This window comes from Myxine glutinosa, chromosome 3 (assembly GCF_964187855.1).
Source record: "Myxine glutinosa chromosome 3, kmMyxGlut1.1, whole genome shotgun sequence".
NCBI lineage: Eukaryota > Metazoa > Chordata > Myxini > Myxiniformes > Myxinidae > Myxine > Myxine glutinosa.
Window position 1 is genome coordinate 35,006,305 of NC_136263.1, and position 16,929 is coordinate 35,023,233.

At 45.0% G+C, this 16,929-nt stretch overlaps 1 protein-coding gene across 1 annotated transcript; it reads left to right on the forward strand.

Moving 5' to 3' along the window:
• Positions 1 to 838: 838 nt before the first annotated feature.
• Positions 839 to 11,185, forward strand: LOC144891113 (uncharacterized). The gene is made up of 5 exons (XM_078773499.1): positions 839 to 878; positions 987 to 1,046; positions 4,316 to 4,411; positions 4,564 to 4,630; positions 9,739 to 11,185. The coding sequence occupies exons 1-5, from the start codon at positions 846 to 848 to the stop codon at positions 10,599 to 10,601; spliced, it is 1,119 nt and encodes a 372-aa protein (XP_078629625.1). The 5' UTR covers positions 839 to 845; the 3' UTR covers positions 10,602 to 11,185.
• Positions 11,186 to 16,929: the final 5,744 nt, after the last annotated feature.

Sequence of the window (16,929 nt, forward strand, 5' to 3'; positions counted from 1 at the left end):
ACTTGAGGGGAAAGTGTAAACATTGAAGGTTAATGAGTGAAAACTATCTGGGGAAATGGGGGAGAAACACGTGGTCGAAGAACGAACGAACGAATAAGAATGAATAAACGAATGAGAACAGAGAAGGAAATGTTTTTTTTTTATTTTTTATTTTTATTTTTTATTTTTTTTTTTGAGTTGCGATTTACACAAGGAAGTAGGCTATGGGTGAAAAGACTGGGAATACAGAGAACGAAAGTTATTGGATCACAAACGACGGACCACTGAGAGAAAAACAAAGCCTCAAGGTTGTACAGTGCACACTGTACAAGGCCTTGCTCGCGACACGGCAAACAGACGATCAATTTATGAAAGATAAACAACCAAAGTTGCACACAATAACTTCACACACCGAAAGATAAATACAGTTTCGACAAAATACAATTGTGAACAGACTTAACTTCGAAAAACGTGGAGACCGTGTGGAGCTTCGAAAATCCCTGCCGCCGTCTCCAAGATCTCTCTTCTTTGAAACTACAAACACAATTCTGATGAAGCTTGGCCACAACCTTCATCACCCGTGATAGACGAACGTTTGTTCACAGCATTAAATAAATAGCACCGCAAAGCGGGCGTAACCCTCAGCCCATGCATGGTGAAAGGAAGCCGTGGCGGCCATATTGAGAATCGCAGCGCGCCCATTTTCGAAAGGAACCTTCCTCTACTCACCCCCAACACACACATCCACCCTTAATTTGGTGCTGCTTGTTGGCAGTTTAACATCCACGTGCATTCATGTGTCCTGTTCAAGTTTGTTCCTGCAAATGAAAGTAATCTTCTTTTTCCTTCAGATTAGCAACATTCAGATGTCGAAAAACACACCATCAGGACAGCAGGCAGTACGTATGAAATATGCTTCCCATAACAATGTCCATGTAAATGATGGAATATTTATTAAACGTCAATTTAGTGTTTTTGACATAATTGGTTCTTTGATGCATTTTTAGCTCACCTGGAACGAACTTCAGGGGAGGTATCAGCATCGCATGGTGTCCGTCAGTCAGGCTGTATGTAAATTCTTGGATCTCCTTTTTTCTTTTTTTTCTTTTTTGTATACAAGATCGAGGCTCGTGTGAGACGTAACATTAATGATAAATAAAAAAAACAGACACATAAGACGAAATAAAAGGAGCGGGAGAAAGATGAGGAGAGAGGGGGAAGCACACAAGTTTAACATTTGAGAGCAGGGACATCGGGAGATCTGTTGGAGGGAGAGGGCTTGGGGGGAGGAGGCGTGGGGAGGGGGGTGGGGGTGGGAGAGGTAAAAAAAACACATGGACACAGCTAGGACTTCCAGGAAAGAAGTCGGTATTTCAGAAAAGTGGATCTGGGGTGAATTAACAGGGGTAGAAAAGATCAAGGTTTTGGATGGGGGAAGATAAGAGATGGTGTTGATCAGCTGCTTTAAAGACCTGGAGGGATGAGTGGGACTGAAGAGAGTGAGGGAGTTTGGTCCAGAGGCGGGGGAAAAGAGGAATGAAAGAGTGAAGGTGAGCAGAGAGTCTTGATTTTGGTAGTTTCACAACAAGCGGGTAGCTCGCAGATCTTGTGCGACCTGCAGGAGTATTTGGAGGACAGAGCACATACAGGGCTGGGGATGGGGGGGGGGGGGGGCTAGGCCGGAGAGGAGTCGGAAGAAAACAGAAAGACCACCAACCTGCCTGCGGTGAGTGAGCGAAAGGCCCTCAGAGTTAGCTTCATCGTGGGAGAATCCATTGATTCTGAAAGCTTTGGTTTCAACAGCGTGAAGCCAAGCCGAGCGAGGCAGCCATGCCAGGAGCATAGCTTTTCCAAAACTACACGCACAACTTTGATGATACTTGACCACAACCATCAATATCCTTGATGGATTAAAGTTTGTTCACGGCATTTAATGAACTAGGGCATTGCCCGTACTATATCTATATCTAAAATTATATCCCCCCCCCTCTATTTACATGAAATGGTTTGGTCCAAAGCGAACGGCTTGCGAGTACGGTGACAATCCCCCCCCTCTATTTACATGAAATGGTTTGGTCCAAAGCGAACGGCTTGCGAGTACAGTGACAATCCCCCCCCTCTATTTACATGAAATGGTTTGGTCCAAAGCGAACGGCTTCCGGAGTTTGGTAAAGAAATCGCCATCGCGTGCACAAACGCGCAGGAAAGCGAATGAATCGCAAATTCGTTTTTATTAGTTTTAAAACATAGTTTAACGCCAACATAGTTTGCAAACGTGAAATAAATGAATACGCTCTCAAATGTGCCATCCGAGGCAGAGTGTGTCCGCCACGTTCGGCACACGCGATAGTTCGCTGCTCTCTGATTGGTTGAATCGTTTTTTGGACATAGCTCGGTAAGTAATTGTCCGATTAATATGAAACCTTGAAAAGGCACATCCTCGGGTCCCCAGCAATATACCTGGCAAGTTAAAAGTATATCGGACCCGTGGTTGTCGAGAAACAGCGGTCACAGACAAACAGACGTACAGACGTACAGACGTACAGACGTACAGACGTACAGACGTACAAACGTACAGAGATTACTGGAATTATAGATAGATATCAGGGTCTGAACCACCGTATCAGGGTACGAAATCCGTATCAGGGTCTGAACAGACTCTGAAGGGTCCACGAGGAGGCCCGCCATCTTGGTCAGCCCACTACACCTCTCGCTGGGTTCTTAAGCCGCCATTTTGTTTCGGCCTACTGAAACGTGCCTTGCCTTGGAAACACGATCGATTAATCATTGCATAATTGAAGCATATCATCAAAATCTGGATTCGGATATGATGATTGGATGCTGCAGACTATATAATGTCCAAATCTGGTGTGAAATCTGACAGAATTTACCACATCTAGCGATTGGTGAACGCTATTCAGGCTGCTTTTGGAGGCCATGGCGTTACAGTAGACAGACCTCCATTTTTGTTTTTATTCACAAGGCCGGGTTAGTTTTGTTGTGTTTATAACAGCCATTTAAAATATATATTTGTTTGCTTTCAGTCGTTTCCACATTATTTGATGCGTTAAATCGATCTGTTTTTAAAATTCCAAAGCCATTTCACCAAAAAGCAATCGGCTTGCTATCGCTTGCCAAGCTATCCGTTCCTTATCACCAATTTCGCTGGAGTGCTGAAGTCGCTTGGTGAAGGCTCCACAAATGAAGTGAGAAATGCCTGTGTACTTAATTAATTTGTGACAAGGCCGGGGAAGTTTGGGTGTGTAATAACACCCTCTTTGAATATGATTAACGAGGTGAACCACCACTTAGTGAACACTATTCAGGCTGCTTTTGCAAGCCATGGCGTTATAGTAGACAGAGCTGCATTTTTGTTTTCACGTACCCATTTTTTCATTGACTAACATTTTTTGTGCGATATAGTCACTCCCCTCCCCCTGCTCCCTCGCTCCACCCTCCCTCCTCTCTTCCTCTTTCCCCTTCCATCCTCCCTTCTTCTCACCTCCTCCCACTCCACACACTTCCCCCCTCCCCTCTCCCTCCTGCTTCCCTCTCCCTCCTGCTTCCCTCTCCCTCCTCCTTCCCTCTCCCCCTCCTTCCCTCTCCCTCCTCCTTCCCTCTCCCTCCTCCTTCCCTCTCCCTCCTCCTTCCTGCTCCAGCCTCTCTTCCCCCCTCTCCCTCCCTTCCTCCTCTTCCCCCATCCGCTCGCTTTATATTCCCGTCAAGAAGCGACTCATTGTGAATAGTTTACGTTTTGTATCCCGGAGTACACCAGAAAATCACAATCCAGAATCACGTTCAATCAAAATCATCCGTCCAAAACTTTTTGAGATATCCTGCTATGTTTCGTTTTTGCCCCGATCCTTAAACTCACTTAAAAACTTTAAAAATCCACTTAAAAAAATTATTGTAGCCGGATCCGAATCCGGATCTTCACCAAAATCTAATTATTTAGTACTTGTCACATTCTCGACCTCTCTGCTAAATTTCGTCCGAATCTGTCCATAACTTTTTGAGATATTTTGTTCACAAACGGACAGACAGATATGGGTGAAAACACCACCTTTGGTGGCGGAGGTAAGGACCCTTCCTGCCGCTCCCATCGTGAACGCGTGTACTAGTCAACACAAAAGGAGAGTTTTTCCACCTTTATTGACACATCGTAACCCACCACTTCCAAGTGAAAAACAAATTCTTAAAATTTCAGAAAATTAATTAAAAATACAAAACTAGAATATCTTGGATATACATTCATCTATACATATATATATATATATCATTATTACGTTCTGATAACTTTCAGATTTTGTAAGAAATGTATTTGTTTTCTCTGCAGGAAATACCAGGCAACATGATCGGCTTCAGTGTTACCTGCAGATCTGTTCTCACCGAAATGATTTGGGTCCAGCGTGGAAGCCGACTCACTGTAAAGGTAGGAGGTCCAAACTGTTTCCAGCTATTTGGTTTTCTTCATGAAGCATATTTCACGATACTGTGGCTGTTGATCATCTGCTGTCCAGCAAAAGGGTATTTCCTGGTGGTGTTCATATTTCTATCTCACATGTAAGTTCTTATGTTTTACAGGAGATAATGAGGTACACTTGGGTGAAACAGTTTACGTGTACTCCTTCGAAACTTCCACGTTTGAAAGGTACTACAGCCGTCTTTTACAACCACCATGATTTAAAAAAATATATTTGGGCTGTGGCTTGTAATGGTGACAAACATACACACACAAACACACACACAAACACACACACACACACACACACACACAAGGACACATTGACGAGACAAACAAAACAGCCAGTGAGCTTAGGGGAACTGCCGTCACTTCCCGGGATACTCTGGGTACCAGCGACATCATAACAATGGCTCCACATTTGTCACTGTTCTCAACGGGGCATTTCCTCAAGAGGAATTTCCCCCTCCCCAGGATGCCCACCAATGGGGATTGTCCGTGCTCCATCCTTTTCAGGCAAGGAAGCAGCACGTACCATTTTTAAAGTCTTTGGTATGACTTGAACCTGTCCAAACCGCAAGGGTGTTTTTTTGGGAGACACTATCTACTTGCTGGATGGTCGTTGGCTCCCTACGGGAGCTCATCTGCCCTTTGCCAGGTGTTGTTTTTGAACCTGGCAGGGTGTCACAGTCACCCTCCCCACTGGCAAAGCCAGTGAGGTGTGTCGGTTTAGTCGCCGACAACCTGACCATGCGGCAGGGAGCACTGGGTTACATTTTAAGTCAGCACACAGACATCATGATTTGTTCCCTTGGATCTATCTTGGAAATCATTGTCTTCCATTTCACGTAGATTGCAATTTTCACAAGTTTTATACGAGGGACAGTCCTATGATTCCACAAATGAGGTGCTCACAATGGTCCAATAAATGTCAACATCATTTTCCATAAATAAGGACATAAAGTTTGAAAGACAAAGTTTTCTTTTCTTCACAATTATGTATCTTTGTTACAACAACAACAACAACAACATGCATTTTAAGGCCATTTTCCATGCGAGAGCGGGGGTTAGCTTTGCGGTCCCCATGACAATCTTCTCCATTTTGCCCTATTTTCTGCATCTCTCCTTGTTAACCCCCTTGCCCGCATTTCTTCTTCGACCATCTTCAGCCAAGTCTTTCTTGGTCTTGCCCGTCCTCTACTTCCTTCTACATTCATTTCCATCACTCTTCTCAACCAGTCACTTGCACCCTTCCTCAACACATGTCCAAACCATCTCAAACTGTTTCTCTTGTTACATGGTCCTCCCCTATCCCCTGGTCTCGGTAAACCTCCGAACCCCGAGAGGGTCCCCGGCAGAAAGATATGTTATCCTTGGTTGAAATCAATCAAATCAATAATGAGACCACACCAAGGGTTATGAAAAAACAATAATATATTATAAATCACACCGGAATCACGACACAAATAACATATTAGAAATTCGCCCTGCAATCACTATTTTAAGATGGTACCACCTTATCTAGTCCTTTAACCCAAACTCACGGCACTCCCCCAATGTCTCTGTACCCCTCCAAGGCGAAGTCGATTCGCTCCAGCGATCGTTGGATCAATGTCCGATCAAACTCAATTGAGGCGTGGACGATCGAAGCAACCCAGAGGTCACGTGGTCCAACACCCCGCACAATAGCGGTGGAATGGGAAACCTCCCAAAGACGCTGTCTGACGTGCCCGTTTGCGGTTCAATCAGCGAGTCTCCTTATAATCCTCAAAAGCCACTTTCTTGCACAGCCGTCCCCAGCAACCCACCGGGGAATAATGCCTGGCCGACGCGACAAAAACCTTTTCACTGAAGGCAGCACACGTGGTGAAATGGCGGATGTCTCTCACTCGAGCCGGGGCTTCGGGGCAAGGATACTCCGGAACCTCAATGCAGATACCTGACTACGCAGGCTCCACAGCACTCCGGCGATGTCACCTATCGCACGAACTTCCTTTCAGGGACTCAAAGTTCACTCGCACTCCACGCTCCACCACTCGGTACGGAGCTTCAACCAAGATCGTCTTTTTCCTTCTCTTTCCGCCTCTTCTTCTTCGCTCCATTTCTCTTTCGGGTCCCGATCCGGATTTCCGGCCACATTTTAGCAGGAGCGCTTTTTAACCTTTTCACCACAATAACCATTTCCTTTAAACCATAATAACCATAATACTTAGAACCCACAATAATAATAATCACAACAATAATAATAAGTGCCGAATCCGTAACACTTCCCCCCCTCAAGAAAGAAAGTTAGAACACAGCGAAAACTTTCTTTGCAGGCAAACTCTTTAACAAACACAAGTAATCAATGTTTCTCCAAAAATAAAGCAACAAACTTTCACACAACCCACAGAGCTTTCCAAAGTTACTTCACTCTGGACCAAGCGTCAACTACGACATTGTCCCTGCCCCTTACCTGCTCAATTTCCCAGTTGGACCCCTGCAAAGCCAAACTCCATCTCAGCACCCTCCGATTTTTACTTCTAGTTTCTCTTGAATGAAGGTTAAGGTGTTGTGATCAAAAACCCAAAGGCCAGCAAATCTATAGCACTTTCCCCGGGAGGCCGAGCTGAAAGCCAGGTTCCATGGTGGTTGGTGGTGAGGCCTGGAGGTATTCACTACATGGACGCCTTTAGGAACGTGGAGTTCACGGTTAGTCCGTGGAGGAAAGTTCACTACCTGGACGCCTTTAGAAACGTGGAGTTCACGGTTAGTCCGTGTCGGAATCTTGGCTCGGCGGCTCTGCAGCATTCAGTGCCTCAATTTTTCCGGACTTTCATAATAATTACGGTGGGACCGCTTGTCACTGTAGTCACCTGAATAGCGGTCTCCTTCTCGGCCACTATTCTGACCATCCTTCCTTCGGGAGCTGCCGTCACTCTGGGAGCCTCCATAATAATATCGATTGCAGCCACCACCCATACTATTACCACGTTTTCCTCGTCTGTAGCCCCCTCGACGCCTACGGCCTGCCTTCTCTACGGCTATGGTCCGATCATCCAAATCCTTGCCATTCCAATTCTTCTCTGCTTCTTTGGCGTCCTTTGTGCTTGCAAACGTGACAAAGCCGAACCCTCTTGACTTTTGCGTTTCCCTGTATTTTACCAACCGCATTTCCAACAGCGGTCCATATTTTTTGAAGACAGAGGTCAGAACTTCTTCCTTTGTTTTGAAGTTCAGTCCACCTACAAATAACTTGCTACCTTTGTCGCCATCCCTAACTGGGGTTGTGTTATTTCCCCTACTGGGCTTTTCAACAACCATCGGGTTACCATAAACTCGACCACCGGCCAAATCATTCCTAATAACAACAGATACTCCCTCTACAGGAAAAGTGGCTTGGAGACCTACGGTGACCGGTCCTGACACCAACTCCGACTCCAAATGGATGACATGAAGTGGAGCTCTAACACAGCCACCAACCCCCTGTTTTTTTCCTTCTCTTTCCGCCTCTTCTTCTTCGCTCCCTTTCTTTTCCTGGTCCCGATCCGGATTTCCGGCCACATTTTACCAGGAGCGCTTTTTTACCTTTTCACCACAATAAACATTTCCTTTAAACCATAATAACCATAATACTTAGAACCCACAATAATAATAATAACAACAATAATAAGAAGTGCCGAATCCATAACACTCTTCACAGCATCCATCACAGCCTCTATTCCCATCATCTTTCGCAATTCATCATTTGTCTTCCGCTCTCTCAACGATACTCCACACATACACCGAACCATTCGCATTTCCACCCTTTCCAGCCTTCGTTGATGCTCTACGTTCATTACCCATGTCTCACTCCCACAAATCATAACACTTCTCACACATGCAGCATACACCTTTCCCTTCTGCTTCAACGACACTCCCATCCTCGTCAGCATGCCACTCAGTTCCCAAAACCTCTTCCATGCAAATCTCACTCCAGCAACCGTTGCCGAGTCTGATCCACCTTCTCCATTCAGCATGTCTCCGAGGTAGTAAAATGTTTTCACACCTTCCAGCTTCGCGCCGTCTCCAAGATCCAACTCAACATTTCCTCCATCTGCAGCTCCCTCTGTGCACACCTTACACTTGAATGTAGGTGCCACACTGGTTAATGACCCTCTCAAACCACTACATTTTTGATGAACCCACTCAGCGCACATTGTACATTGAATGGAATTCACTCCGACACCCTTCCTGCACACAGCACACGGCCACTTCCCAGTTCTTTCCACCTCACCACGTGCTTTACCACTTTCCATCACCTTCGCTTTCCGATTTTCAGACCTTTGGTCTCCATACATTCCTTCCACTTGTTCATCTTCTCCTTTAGTCCTTCAGTATCTTTGTTAATTGAAAAATAAATAAATGTTGCTTTTTTATTGGACTATTTTGAGTATCTTTTTTTTGTCCTTTTTTACACCTCACATATAAACAGAAACCTTCCATTACAGATTGTCCAAAGCAAATACTGAAATCAAACCTCTTGTATGAGACTTTGATACTTTAAAACATTCCATTGATGCTAATTTAACAGCATCATCATTTAAATTCATAACTTTATTACCCTGCACCTTGTCCGCCACGATGTCACCTCCAGACAACCTCAAGTATTCGTGGTTTTGTTCATTCACATAATCGCCTTCTTTTTGTGCGTTGGTCCGACCACAAGAAGTTGTTAGTCTTCATCCGTGACGTCATCAACTTCAATGTACAAGGTGGCCTGAGTCACTTTTCCCTTCCCCAGTAAAGCATTCCTCCTTAAACTCTTTTAATATGCAGTTTATATTGTGCAGTACTTACAATAATGAATAAGTCATTGCATTCCATAACGAAGTCCTATTAGACATCTTGTGTAGCATTTCTGGAGTCACTAAGAACGAATGCTTTGCTGCCGAGGGGTAAAGTAACTTTCAGGCTAACCTGAAGATTCCTGTTCGATCCACTCCGGCTATGTTTCTGTGAAGTGCATTTTCACCTGGCACGAGGATAGCAACCGAGGGTCGGAACACACCTCGAAAAAAAAAAGTGTTGCATTCCTATTGCAGGTTTCCTTTTAATATTTACTTGTTTTCATGATATTCATACTTTTCAATAGTTTAGGGGTGAAGTCTTAATGGTCCTGCTGTCATTCTCTTCACTCTTCACCGTCAGCAACTTAATTATCTTTTACTTCATATCAACATGATTCAGAGATACGAGTATGCAAACTTTGGCTAAAATTATGAATTTAATAAACACCTTATTTGTAACTTACAAAACAAATGATATGCTTCCCTCAGTGCCCATCATTGAACATGTTCATACCCCGTGCCTTGGGGACCCCGTGCTGAACCTCATCATTCATCGGGTGCTCCTTGCAACACCTCAGAAGCCTTGGGGACCTCGTGCTGAACCTCATCATCATCGGGTGCTCCTTGCAACACCTCAGCAGCTTTGGGGACCTCGTGCTGAATCTCATCATCGGGTGCTCCTTGCGACACCACAGCCTCTTTGGGGGCCCCGTGCTGAACACCAGCATCATCGGGTGCTTCTTGCGACACCTCAGCCTCCTTGTGGGCCCCGTGCTGAACACCAGCATCATCGGGTGCTCCTTGCGACACCTCAGCGGCCCCGTCCTGAACACCACCATCATCAGGTGCTTCGTGCGACACCTCAGCGGCCTTGGGGACCTCGTGGTGAACACCAGCATCATCGGGTGCTCCTTGCGACACCTCAGCGGCCTTGCGGGGTCCAAGTGACACCTCAGCCTCCTTGTGGGCCCCGTGCTGAACACCAGCATCATCGGGTGCTCCTTGCGACACCTCAGCGGCCCCGTCCTGAACACCACCATCATCAGGTGCTTCGTGCGACACCTCAGCGGCCTTGGGGAGCTCGTGGTGAACACCAGCATCATCGGGTGCTCCTTGCGACACCTCAGCGGCCTTGCGGGGCCCAAGTGACAGCTCAGCAGCCTTGGGGGCCCCGTGTGACACCTGATCATCATCGGGTGCTTCTTGCGACACCTCAGCGGCCTTGGGGGCCCCGTGTAACACCTCATCATCGGGTGCTCCTTGCGACCCCTCAGCGGCCTTACGCGGCCCAAGTGACACCTCAGCAGCCTTGGGGGCCCCGTGTGAACATGTCACACACCTTTCTTCCTTGAACTGCCTTTCTTCCTTGAACTGCCTTTCTTCCTTGAACTGCCTTTCTGCCTTTCTTCCTTGAACATGTGACAAATGTAACATATCAAATAATAAAATCAAATAATAAATCAAATAATAGTTTTTCCCTCTTATCACATACTTTGTTCCTCCTGCATCCCAGTTTAGCTTGGTGGTCTCTTTGTTTTCTTCTCTCTTTTCTCCAACATTTCTCCCTCTGCTTTCTCAGTCCTGTCAACCCTCGACTCTGATTCTGCAACTGGACCTGAGGGAATCAGCCCACGGGTCCTAAAATCCTGCTCTTCCGCTCTTTCACTCCCTCTCCTTTTTCTCTTCCCCCTCTTTTGCTCAAGGTCATCTGCCATCAGCTTGGAAATCAGCCAACATCACCACTTTACACAAAAAGGTGCAAAAACAGATCCTTGCAACGACAGACCAATCAGCCTTCTCCCAATTATCAGCAAAGTCATGGAATCCATCATTGCTTCGGATATCAAATCTTTCCTCTTCTCCAATGGCTTGATCTCTGACCATCAATTTGGTTTCAGACCAGGTCATTCTACTCTGGACATGCTGCTTCTGCTGTCTCAACAATGGATGAAGGTCCTCAATCCCAAACGGGAAATTAGAGCGGTCTCTCTTGACATATCACATGCCTTCAATACGGTCTGGCACCCAGCTCTGGTCACCAAACTCTCCTCCTGTGGTATCCATGGAAATCTCCACGCATGGCTGGCGGACTTCCTCTCTAGTCATAGTCAACGTGTGGCCCTGAATGGGTTTCTCTCATCTCCCCTTCCTGTTCAGGCTGGAGTTCCCCAAGGTAGTGTTCTGGGCCCTGTGCTTTTTCTGGTCTTCATCAATGATCTCTCTGACTCTCTTGAAAATCCTCTCTATCTCTTTGCTGATGACTCTACTCTCTGCCGCTCCATTCCTCATCCCTCAGATCGGCAGTCTGCAGCCTCCTCACTCTCTGCAGACCTGGACAAAATCACAGACTGGTCAAAGTGGAACATGTCTTTCAATCCTGACAAATCTCACACTCTTACTTTGTCTCTCCGAAAAGACCGACTGGAAAACCCTCCCATCTACTTTCTCAACAATCCTCTCCAAGAAGTTCTGTCGCTCAAGCGTTTGGGTCTCACTATCTGCCATGATCTTTCTTGCGAAAACCACATTTCCAAGCTGGCCTCCAAAGCCAGTCGCCGACTGGACATCCTCCGTCGTGCGAAGTCCTTCCTTGGCACACCTGAGCTCCTCACCACATACAAGGCTTTCATCCACAGCTCAATGGAATACTGCCCCCCTCTGGGCCGGTGCTCCTGCCTCACACCTTGCTCGGCTTCACGCTGTTGAAACCAAAGCTTTCAGAATCATTGGAATCTCCTGCGATGAAGCTAACTCCGAGGGCCTTTCACTCACTCACGACAGGCAGGTTCGTGGTCTTTCTGTCTTCTACCGACTCCTCTCCGGCCTTGCTCCCCCAGCTCTCTCTGGGCTCTCTGGGAATTTTTAAAATGCTGACACGGCACACACTTTACTTTACTGAAATGTAGACACGAACATTCAGTGCATTCAGAAAGTATCCAGACCCCTTCACTTTTTTCACATTTTGTTATGTTGCAGCCTTATGCTGAAATCGTTTAAATTCACGTTTTCCCTCATCAATCTACACTCAATACCCCATAATGACAAAGAGAAAACAGGATTTTAGAAAGTTTTGCCAATTTATTAAAAATAAAAAACTGAAATATCACATTGACATAAGTATTCAGACCCTTAACCCAGTACTTAGTTCAAGCACCTTTGGCAGCGATTGCAGCCTCGAGTCTTCTTGGGTATGACGCGACAAGCTTTGCACACCTGGATTTGGGGATTTTCTGCCATTCTTCTCTGCAGATCTTCTCAAGCTCTGTCAGGTTGGATGGGGACCGTTGGTGGACAGCCATTTTCAGGTCTCTCCAGAGATGTTCGATTGGGTTCAAGTCAGGGCTCTGGCTGGGCCACTCAAGGACCTTCACAGAGTTGTCCCTGAGCCACTCCTGCGTTGTCTTGGCTGTGTGATTGTGATGTACTTTTTGTGTGATGAATGTTAGCTCTTTCACGAGCCTCGATCTAGTATACAAAAAAAAAAAAAACTGAAATGGAGAAGCTCAGCTTGTGCTCTTTTACCAAGCAGCTAGCTAGCGCTTGCGAAGCCAGCCGTTCCTTCACGGTTTTGAATGGAGTGCTTGCTGAAATGCTTAAACCACTTGGCGATCTCTTCACAAGAAACTTGGTAAATGAACCCAATGTTATTGTGACCCGATCATAGATCGACTGTCATCTACAAACCCTGTTGAAGAATAATTTAGCCTTGAACTAATTGACAAACTCAAGAATCAATGTCCAAACGTCAGAAGATGATTGACTGATTTTTAATTCGCGCGGAGGACTTCACATCGGTTACATGAAAGATATACATCAAAGGAATACACAAAACCACTTGGGAAGAATCCAAATCCAAGAAGAAGTTTGGGTGTACGTGTATATGTGTGTGGGTGTACATGTGTATGTGTGTGTGGGTGTATATGTGTATGTGTGTATGTGTGTGTGTATGTGTATATGTGTGTGGGTGTACATGTGTATGTGTGTATATATGTGTGTGTGGGTGTACGTGTGTGTGTGTGTGTGTGGGTGTACGTGTGTGTGTGTGTGTGTGTGTGTGTGTGTGTGTGTGGGTGGGTGGACATGTGTATGTGTGTGCATGTGTATATGTGTGCGGGTGTACATGTGTATGTGTGTGTATATATGTGTGTGTGGGTGTACGTGTGTGTGTGGGTGTACATGTGTATGTGTGTGTATGTGTATATGTGTGTGGGTGTACATGTCTATGTGTGTGTATATATGTGTGTGGGTGTACATGTGTATGTGTGTGTGGGTGTACATGTGTATGTGTGTGTATATGTATATGTGTGTGGGTGTACATGTGTATGTGTGTGTATATATGTGTGTGTGGGTGTACGTATGTGTGTGGGTGTACATGTGTATGTGTGTGTATGTGTATATGTGTGTGGGTGTACATGTCTATGTGTGTGTATATATGTGTGTGGGTGTACATGTGTATGTGTGTGTGGGTGTACATGTGTATGTGTGTGTGGGTGTATATGTGTGTGGGTGTACATGTCTATGTGTGTGTATATATGTGTGTGGGTGTACATGTGTATGTGTGTGTGGGTGTACATGTGTATGTGTGTGTATGTGTATATGTGTGTGGGTGTACATGTCTATGTGTGTGTATATATATGTGTGTGGGTGTACATGTGTATGTGTGTGTGGGTGTACATGTGTATGTGTATATGTATATGTGTGTGGGTGTACATGTGTATGTGTGTGTGTGTGTGTGTGCGTGCGTTTGTGTGTGTGTTCGTGTGCGTGTGTGTGTGTCAGTGTGTGCTGTGTATCATACTTTGATATGTGCTGTGATATGTGTATCATACTTTTTCACGTCTATTAATTAATTACGTACTATTCAAATGTGCATTTTAACCCTTGAGACTGCTGAGACCCCTTAGACCTTGGAAGACCCTTTAACACGACCCAAAAGACCCCAGAGGACCCAAAAGACCCAGATGAACCAAAAGTCCCCGATGACCTAAATCACCCAAAAGTCCCCAAGGACCCAAAAGTCCTCGATGACCTAAAAGACCCAGATCACCCAAAAGTCCATGAGGATCCAAAAGTCCCCGAGGACCCACATGACCAAAAAGTCCCGATGAACCAAAAGTCCCCGAGTACCCAAAAAACCCAGATGACCCAAAAATGCCCGAGGACCAAAACGACCCAGATGACCCTGATGATTTAAAAGTCCCCGAACACCCAAAAGTCCCCAAAGACCCAAAGGTCCCCAAAGATCCAAAAGTCCCCAATTAAAATTTGGTCCAATGGAACAACGGGCCCCCTAGTTTAATAAATATTTGAACTGACATTTAGTGTTCCTTTCATCTTTGTTTTGGCATACTGCATCGCCTGGAGTGGTCAATGGTCAATTAATTGATATTTAAATGTATAGATCCTAGTTTCCTTATGTCTATGCCCTATTAGTATTACCTATGGCTACTGGGGTTGGGGATTTGGGAGAGGGAGGTGGAAGCAGGGGGTGGCGGGGAAACAATTATGTGATTTAAAAAAAATATATATATAATTATGCCAGACACCTGCAGTACGCCACTGGTGAGCACGTCTATGAAGTTTGTACTACAACATTTGTAAATCAGTAGTAGAACATCATCTACTCAAATATGATAATAATTATTCAGATGGTGTGTATTTCTGAGCTGGGCCTCTCTCAATGGCAATGACTGGAGTTTCACTTGGTGCAGAATCCTTTGTTATAATTTGTTTCTCCAGTTCATTTCTACAGTTAAATATTTACAGATACTCTCTGAGAGAGTGTTCTCTCGTGCTCAACCGACGCCATCGTAGTTTGACAAGGCCACGCCCTTCCCCACGCCGACTCGATCAACTTTGAACCTTGCTATGCGCACGCGCAGTTAAGAAAGTGTGTCACGTGTACAGTGTGTTTGACTGACGTCTTTCTGATGATTTATAGTGATGTATTTTTTGTCTGGTGAGAATCTACTCAGGTATTACCGATGTCTTATGATTTCCCAGAACCAGGATTTGGATACCACAGATAAATACTTATTTCTAGTCTTGATAAAGTTCTTCATTGAAGTTAATTTTACAAAACTATTATTATCAGAGAGTGTGTTGGCACTCTCGAAACTACGTACTAACGTCGGGATGATGCGGATTAAAATGTCGACCCACCCACTGATACAAAACAAAAGTTGGAGTATCTTTTCGTCCTCTCATAGTAGCGTATCGAGGACATTTGCATTTCGAGTGTACAATATGTTTTATCGACACTTCAAGTGAACAAAACATAAAAACCCACGAGAGTGTTTCACGTGTCTGGCCATGCAGACATTCCCCGAGAGGCTCTGCCCCTCCCCTCTGTCCCCGCAATATTGGTTAGAGGGAAACCACACCAGTTATTTTTGCCATTTCTAAGTGCAGGTCCTTGTGTGGCATGAGGCTGGATGAAGACATTACTCTTTGAGAAACGAGCAATAAGACAGAGCTGCAAGATACAGTCAGGGTTACGTAAGACAATATAGGAACATGTGCAGTGTTTGACTGGTGACTAAGATATCATGACACTTTTGCTCCAAGATTGGGTATCCTCTGAGTACCATATACCATTGTGTTATTCCACATCTTTACTATAATTCACCAAATGTCCGTCTGTCCGTTCCCAGGTCACGCAAAAACGGCTGAACCGATCGCAACGAAATTTTGGGTGGGTAATCCTGGGACCCCATGGAGTAAAATAGGCTATATTGTTTTTCCAATTTTTCCAATTTCCAATTTTTCCAATTTTCCTGTTTTTCCAAAACACGATGGAATAATATTTACCGATATGAACAGTGATGTGGCTTTCATTGAAATTCTACAAATACTGTTTGGATTTTGATGATTTGCGTGTGTTATGATTTAACGGATGTTTATATGAATCGTTTAAATTTTAAAAAGCCTTCAATTTCTGATATTTTGCCTTTTTATTTCGGCCTCCCAATTGAAGCCACGCCCTTAGGGCAGGTACCGTTGCTAGTCACAATAATTCACCAAATGTCCGTCTGTCCGTCTGTTCCCAGGCACCGCAAAAACGGCTGAACCGATCGCAACTATATTTTGGGTGGGTAATCCTGGGACCCCCTGGAGTAAAATAGGCTATATTGTTTTTCCAAATTCAGCTTTGGTCTCCAGCATTTTCAGGTTTGGACTCCCGCATAACGTTATTGTCCCGGGTACCGCAAAAACGGCTGCACCGATCGCAGCCAGTGCCGTGTATATTGAGAGTCTGGCCAACTGAAATACCGGCGCCATGTTGCAGACCTAACTTCGCGTGCTGGCACTGCTAGATGTATGTCAGCTGTGGCAATCCTGTAGTTCTGTGACGAGGGAATCAATGTTATTACTGTTTGGTCGCAGATTTAATGAGGAACAACTAATTCAAGTTAAAGTGACGTGTTGTTTGTTATTGGAATAATAAAATTGCAAGCGGCGTCATTTATTCACACGAATTGTTTGCCTGTCGCGGCACACGATTTGTTGTCAGCTGCATACAGCATGCTGATAAATTTTATTTCTCTTGGCATGAAATTGTAATTTGATAAAATGGAGCTTGTATACTAGTTTTCATCTATTATCTGGAAACGTAACATACAATATTCCCATAATGCAACGAAAGTACAATGTCTATTATTTTATTCATTAGCTTGGATT